At 36.7% G+C, this 7,865-nt stretch overlaps 1 protein-coding gene across 14 annotated transcripts in view; it reads right to left on the bottom strand.

The window, feature by feature from the left end:
* Window positions 1-248: 248 nt before the first annotated feature.
* The window catches only part of PRPF40A (pre-mRNA processing factor 40 homolog A), a 64,676-nt gene continuing 57,059 nt past the window's right edge, over window positions 249-7,865 (bottom strand). For all 14 annotated transcript variants that reach the window (XM_050752053.1, XM_050752054.1, XM_050752057.1 and 11 more), the window contains 6 exons: window positions 7,522-7,617; window positions 4,180-4,266; window positions 3,983-4,079; window positions 3,836-3,897; window positions 2,785-2,916; window positions 249-1,315 (listed from right to left, as the gene is read on the bottom strand). In XM_050752053.1, coding sequence (XP_050608010.1) covers window positions 1,223-1,315; window positions 2,785-2,916; window positions 3,836-3,897; window positions 3,983-4,079; window positions 4,180-4,266; window positions 7,522-7,617 — 567 coding nt within the window. In that variant the 3' untranslated portion in view covers window positions 249-1,222. The remainder of the gene's footprint in view (window positions 1,316-2,784; window positions 2,917-3,835; window positions 3,898-3,982; window positions 4,080-4,179; window positions 4,267-7,521; window positions 7,618-7,865) is intronic.

The following is a 7,865-nucleotide window of genomic DNA, read 5'->3' as shown; positions in this document are numbered from 1 at the left end:
GTTAGCATGTAGAGTATTCTGTCTTCAAACCATTGCCTCTCTAAAATAGTCTGTAAAAAATTCATAGGTGAAAAACAAATCTAGGGACCTCAAATGCACTGATTTATAATATTCTTAAATATTAAAAAAGGAAAGTAAACTAGCTGTGTGGGTAAGATGAAGCAAAATTTCAGGGATTTAGTACCTTTAAAATGATCATACAATTTCTTTAGAGCTGAGCAGTTTAAGTAGAAATAAATACTAGTACACACTAGAAGAGAAGGTTTAATAATTGATAAAAATGTACAAAAATATTCAAATCAGAAATGCTTTAGAATGTGTACCACGAAGTCAATACTTCTCAGTGAGTAGGGAAGGCAAAATACTTCCTCAATAGCGGGGGAAAAAAGCAAGAGAAAGACTGAATTTAGAAAAAAAAGACAACTGTTAAAGAAAATGTTTAAGTCAACTTTTTTTTTTTTTTTTTAGACAAGGATATTGCAACTATCACTTAAAGTCTGGTGGCACATTCTTTAGTAGGTCCTTAAGGCAATATATTTAAATTAATTTACAATTTGATGTTAAAGTTTTTTTTAAACATCACCTCAAAATAGATGCTCAAAATAATGCCCTCACAATAGCCTTTGTAAAATGTATTCAGATGTTTGATAAAAAATAATGGTGGCTTTATATTACAGTAGTGCTCATTAGCACCACTATAATTAAGGGTCTACCAAGTTTCCAGCAAAACCACCTATTTCTTAGGAGTTTCACCATAAAAGATCACATTGGCTGTAACCAGTTGGGTAGTGCACAAAAAAGCAGTTTTATCAGTTGCTGGTGCTTTTTTTGTACTACTATATTATCAAAAAATTTTTCATTATATCTTCAAAATCCAGCTTCTATAAAGTAAATCAAATCACCTCATGACTTAGATTTTAGAACAAAGTAGAGACATCTGCAGTTATCAGTAAATTGCCACCTTTAATCCATCCTACAGTGCCCTGTGAAAGGGTCACAGAAAGACAGTTATGACTGTATGAAAATATGATTCTTGATACAGAATCAAAAGTTATTTTCAATTTCCTTTGCTTTTATAAAGTCCACGATAACAATACTTAAATGCACTTTTTTTTTTCCTGTGATATAATTAAAACCCAGTGTTACTTCAGTTGAACTTAAAATAGAGTCCCTGGTCTGAATCAGACTTTAAATCATACTGTAAACATATATTTGGTATAATTTATTGATCATCATCCAGTTGCTCCAAAAGGGTTCTTCTGCGCTTTTCCAATTCCCCTTCACTCAGTTCACTGCCAGAAGTATCCCAATTACCCTGAAAAGACATTGATTACAATTATAGTTGACATCAGTACTCAGAGGTTTAAGGGCTGAGCCTGTGAAAAAAGAATCCAGTATCTATATAAATTCTCTTCCAAAGAAACACATTTCACAGAGTATAAAGACTGTGTGAATATGAAACAGTATTTCCATTTAATGGAAGCCAGGTATTCATTTCCTAGAGAATATATTCCTTGCTAATTTTTTTTTTGGAGACCAAGTCTTGTTCTTGTTACTCAGGCTCATCTCAGCTCACTGCAACCTCTGCCTCACAGTTCAAGCAATTCTCCTGCCTCAGCCTCCCGAGTAGCTGGGATTACAAGCGTCCGCCACCACGCCCAGCTAATTTTTGTATTTTTAGTAGAGACAGGGTTTCATCATGTTGGCCAGGCTGGTCTCAACTCCTGACCTCGTGATCTGCCCACCTCGGCCTCCCAAAGTGCTAGGATTACAGGCATGAGCCACCGCGCCCGGCCTATTCCTTGCTAATTTTGTAGCTTCCCCCTGGTTCCAGAAGTATTATCACAGAAACAGAAGTAGTATGCTTTAAGCATATGAATTCCTGTGCCAAATAAATACACAAGACTTATGAACAGGACAAGATTTAGGCTGAACAAACAAAAACAATACTGCACTATATGTGAGACACAACCTTTGAAAAGTGGATAGTTCACATATTGTCCTCTTTCACTCCAGGGATTTCATTTAACCCACCATAAGCTGCTAAAAAGTACAAAGGAAGCATTCACTCTTCACTTACGATGTGACTCAGACTCACCTGTTTCAGCTCTAAAAAAAACCCACCCTATACCAACGAATCAGAATATCCAGAGATCCCTAATAGGGTTTTATCTACATAGTTTATGCTCTCCAGTGATGATTCATAGGCATTTGCCCTTGCTAAACCCACAGTATTTGCATTATTAGGCTCTGTCATTCATATATACATATTTTTGAAAACAACTAATTATGTAATCTGTTATTGAAATAATTAACTTTGGCTTATATTCTCCTCTCCTATTTTTTTGCCCTTTCTCCAACCCAAATCAGTATTTCTAAAAGTTACTGAATTGCTACTTTTTGAAACAAAGGATTTAATGACAGTGACAACTGCGGACATCTGTAGAATCCCAGATTTAGTCTCTCACTTAAAAAAAAATTTGAGAATTAGGTAAAACATGTCCAGTGGCACTTCTTAGTGACCATATCCTTTCTTAGTGAGTTAAGGCTACAGTTATGAAATGCTATATTTTAAAAATGTCAAATTTAGGAGAATCAAATCTAGGATCATTCATGACCAAAAACTATCACATTGTGTGAAATGTAGTTAACTGAATTTTCACTGTTTTCTTCAATTGTAGCACACTTGGAAAAGTCTATTCTTTCAACACCACCATGGTTTCACCAAAGAATCCATTTTTGCATTTTGAAAATACAGGTAAGGAAACAATTCTAAATACTTACAGAATCCTTTCCAGTCTTTTTCTTAGGCGATTTGTGTTTTGATTCTGATCTTTGTCTAGTTCTGTCTTTTTCACTTTCCCGATCTTTTTCTTTTTTATCCTTCTCTCGCTCAGCATCAGATTCTGGAGAGTCCTGAATGAATAGAAAATAACAGGTTAGCATTTTGATGAAGATACCATTCTTATATAGGTAATTCTTATATAAGTAATACTTAAGAACATCTACGTATAACAGACTATGTGTTCTTAGAGCAAATGTGAATTGTTAACCTCAAGGATTAAGTAAAATTTACCCAAGATCCATGGGGGACAGCCTTCCCTTGGGAAGGATAATATTCTAACAGGATAAAATACCACCCATGAGACTTACTACCACATCAGATGTGTAGTATCTATTATGTAAATACAGAGACATATTACATTTTTCACCAACTCAGTATAATACTGGTTTATACATGTACCTAGGATATTGCTGTTAGCTTTAACACATAAGGCAGACAGCTATATTAATAAAATTTTCTTGAAATTGCTGAGTAGGAATTATTTAAAATTTAATGTCAGTGCTTAAATGAATGGCTCTTCATTAGATACACACAAATTCAAATAAAAAAAAATGTAACTCAACAGGTTTGTGGTGATACCCACGCCTTCACATTTTGAAAAAGCTCCTTAGGTGGATCCTAATGTACACCTAAGATTAAGACCTACAAGCGTAGAGGAGTGGTTGTTTTAAACTTGTGGTTCTCAACAACAGCTTCAGTCTACATATACACACAAATATACATACATACACAGAGACACATGCACGCACAAGAGTCTCTTTTCTAGAAGATTAATTTTAAAGACCGGGATGGGGATCCTAACACTGGTGTGTGTATTTTTTCAAAGCTCACCAAATGATTTTAATGGAAGATCAAGGTTAAGAGCAACAACAATGTGCCCACCTGAACTGTCCTGGGCTGCAGAGAATTAGACAGAAAAAGGTTCTATGATCTCTGAGGAAGTTAAGGGCAAACGCCTAGGTGAAATGTAAAAATTAGAAGCTTGCTTACAGATTTATGTCTCCTCTTCTTACTTTTCTTCTTATGCTTTTTTGACTTTTTGTAACTTCTCTCTGAGCAGCATAAAAGGAAAACAAAAGTGTCAGAATTTGAGTATATCAGTATAAATGATTTAATCAAATAAACAGAAATGCTCACCAGACTCTGCACTAGAAGAATGTTCTGAAGCAGAACGAGACTCTGATCGTTGTCTTTTTTTCTTTGAATGGCTATCATCATCATCTGAATCTGACCCCTAAAAAACACAAATAATTTCATTCATAATAATGCTAACATTTTAATACACTCATGGTGCCATAACTTTAATACACTCTTGGTACAATAAATTCCTTTACCGATCGAGAGCGGGAACGTTTCCTATGATGTTTTTTAGATTTCTTAGAATGTTTCTTGTTCTTTGAATGATGATGCTGACATTCATGCTACGGGGACAAAAAAAAATTTCAAGAATTTACACTTACTGTAGACAGACTGCAAAGAATCTTTAAAAAGCCACGGAAGTAAGTTCTTAGAGTAAAACTCCACAATATATAGAAATGTAATTGCTTGAAACTGCAAAGAATTGTCACTTAAATTTTTCTTCTGTTCTTTCTTGCCCATCCTATACCCACTCATTTAGACATCTAAACAAAACAATGTTAAAAACCATTAGTAGAAAAAGTAGGTTTCTTTTATTTTTGTTTTGAGACAAAGTCTCGCTCTATCACCCAGGCTGGAGTGCAGTGGTGCGATTTTGGCTCAATGCAACCTCTGCTTCCCAGGTTCAAGCAAATTCTCCTGCCTCAGCCTCCCAAGTAGCTGGGACTACAGGCGCGCACCACCACGCCTGGCTAATTTTTTCTATTTTTGGTAGAGACAGGGTTTCACCATGTTGGCCAGGCTGGTCTTGAACTCCTGACCTCAGGTGATCCATGCACCTCGGCCTCTCAAAGTGCTGGGCTGGGATTACAGCAATGAGCCACTGCACCCAGCTGAAAAAGTTATTTATTTATTTATTTATTTTTAAGACAGAGTCTTACTCTGTCGCCCAGGCTGGAGTGCAGTGGCACGCTCTCGGCTCACTGCAAGCTCCGCCTCCCGGATTCACGCCATTCTCCTGCCTCAGCCTCCCAAGTAGCTGGGACTACAGGTGCCTGCCACCATGCCCGGCTACTTTTTTGTATTTTTAGTAGAGACGGGGTTTCACCGTGTTAGCCAGGATGGTCTTGATCTCCTGACCTCGTGATCCGCCTGCCTCAGCCTCCCCAAATGCTGGGATTACAGGCGTGAGCCACCGCGCCTGGCCTGAAAAAGTAGTTTTTTTTAGAAGAATGAGAATGGTGTGGTTTAGAAGAAAAGTGTAATATGCAGTCTGCTTTTAATGACAGTGAAATACAATGACATTCAGGCATGGTTTTTGTGATCAATTTGGCTTTGATCAGCAACTTAGGCCAAGCACTAAGATAAAAAACAACCTGAGAGCCATCCTTGAATTGAGATATATAAAGTTGATGTCAGAATAAATCCAAAATCTATTACCCCTTTTTCATTTCCCCCAAGGAGCCATTTCCTTCCTCCTCAAACAAGACATCCTTAGACATCCATATGTTGTCTTTGTGGATTTCTACTCATTAAAACAATTATTAGGTTAGCAGTGATGGGGGGTGCTAGAGTACAAGCTCTTTGCCCCTAAACATTTCTATGGCTTTGAGAATAAATTCTACCTCAGTTACAGATGTGGAAATGGAAAATCTGGATCTCAGAATGGACTATTCTCCTTTTGATCTCACTGAATGCTAACCTACCTTTAATACCTCAAGCCTCAGATTATTAAGGCCCCAAAATCTAAATGTGTTCAGCCCTTCCCTATGGTACCATTTTTACTCCATTTACCACCTAACTACTTTATCCCCAGTACAGATCACAAAAGAATCTGGAGATTCTTGAACTGGGGGAAAATAGGTAAGACACTATCTAGAGCAAAGCTTCTCAAAATTAAATGTATATTTTAATGCTTGGGAATCTGGTTAAAATGCAGAGTCAGATGCAGGATTTCTGCCCCATGGGGCCTAAGGTTCTGCATTCCTAAGAAGCTTCTAGGTAATGTAGATGCTTCTGGTCTGCACTACATTTGGCACAGAAAAGATCTAGAGGCCCAGCATGGTTGCTCATGCCTATAATCACAGCACTTCAGAAGGTCAAGGCAGGAGACTTGCTTGAGGCCAGCCTGCCCAACATAGCAAGATCCCATCTTTAAACAAAAACCAAAAAAGCCCCACAAAAAGCCAAGCGTGATGGCACGTGACTGCAGTTCCAGCTACTTAGGAGGATCATTTGAACCCAACAGTTCAAGGTTGCAGTGAGCCATAACTGCACTGCTGCACTCTGGCCTAGGAGTGGATGACAGAGAGAGACTCTGCTTTAAAAAAAAAAATACAGAGAGAGACTCTGCTTTAAAAAAAAAAAAAAAAAAAAAAAAAGAATTAAAAAAAAGGCCAACAGGACCACATCTAGAGGCAGCTGTGAAACAATATAGGGCCTATGTGAATACATGTTACACAAAAACGGTGGTTAACATTATATTAATCAAGAACAATAAATCAAGAAATAGGAAATCAAGGAATAGGAAACAGTCAATTTAGTGTCCTGCTATGCCCATTTACAATGCAACACTATAATATTAAACACATACTAGTTTTTAGCTTATGAAGTATTAGTTACTCTAAAACTGACAGTATGGCATACTTGTTAAAAGCACTGACCAAGGTCAACATGCCTGGCTTCCAACCCTGTAACTCACTTTACTTCTCTTTGCCTCAGTTTGTTCACCTATTAACTTCATAGGCTTATAATATACATAAAGCAATCAGAACACTGGCCCACTATTATTCAATAATTATTGGTCAATTCAGCATACTTACAAGGGCCTACCTGAAACTGTCATCAAAATACTCTTACTTTTTTTTTTTTTTTGAGAAGGAGTCCCACTCTGTTGCCCAGGCTGGAGTACAGTGGCATGATCTTGGCTCACTACAACTTCCACCTCCTGGGTTCAAGCAATTCTCTTGCCTCAGCCTCCTGAGTGGCTGGGCGCCATCACTCCCTGCTAATTTCTTTGTATTTTTAGTAGAGACAGGGTTTTGCCATGTTGCCCAGCTGGTCTCAAACTCCTGACCTCTGGTGATCAGCATGCACCTCAGCCTCCCAAAGTGCTGGGATTACACGCGTGAGCCACTGTGCCCAGTGAACCTTATTAAAGTGACCTGAGATGTTAATGTTTCATTGCTTATTTCAACAAAATCTTACCATTTATTCCAGAAACTCTCTGGGTTTTCTACACAGCTAATGTGGTATAATACCTCAAATGTGCCTAAAAACTGTTTTCTATCTGCTTTACAAGAAAAATTTTTCAGTTTTAAGTTTTCTAGTCAATCCATGTGGCTGCCAAACTGCTCAATTTCTAAAACTTTCTAAAAATACAAAACAGTTTTCACATACAAATCTTTATATTCCTATGGAAACTTGTAATTTCTCTCACTTAAAAGCAGTTTTTATAGGAAAAATACCATTCTCTAACTGTCCCAGGTAAGTACATTTGTATGAAAGCAGTGAACATTAAGTAAAATACTTTCATCATTCTAAGTTCTTCAATTTGTTTACATTTTTATATATTTTATATATGAGAATTCTAAAATTACCTCAAGCACATGCATAAAATCTTTAAATATTCGTTTTCTTTCAGATTCTAGAGTTATGTCCTCAAATGCTGGCTCTTTTACAAATCTCTCACGGATCTGAAAAATTCAGATTTAAAATAAATATATGAATACCAAGAAAGTACACCAATACATCTAAAATAAATCATAACAGCAAGTAAAAACTGTGATGAACCAGTCCCTTTAAAGTCCATTATTTCCTCCCTTCAAAAGTCCAAACCATTCTTTACAAATATTCCTAAACACAGACTCACAGCTGATTTAATGCTTTTATTATATTCTAAATATATTTAATATATTCTACAAATAAATTTAGCTTTTGTGGC

This window comes from Macaca thibetana, chromosome 12 (assembly GCF_024542745.1).
Source record: "Macaca thibetana thibetana isolate TM-01 chromosome 12, ASM2454274v1, whole genome shotgun sequence".
NCBI lineage: Eukaryota > Metazoa > Chordata > Mammalia > Primates > Cercopithecidae > Macaca > Macaca thibetana.
Note: the sequence above shows the minus strand (reverse complement) of the source record. Positions and strands in the feature narration are given on the sequence as shown.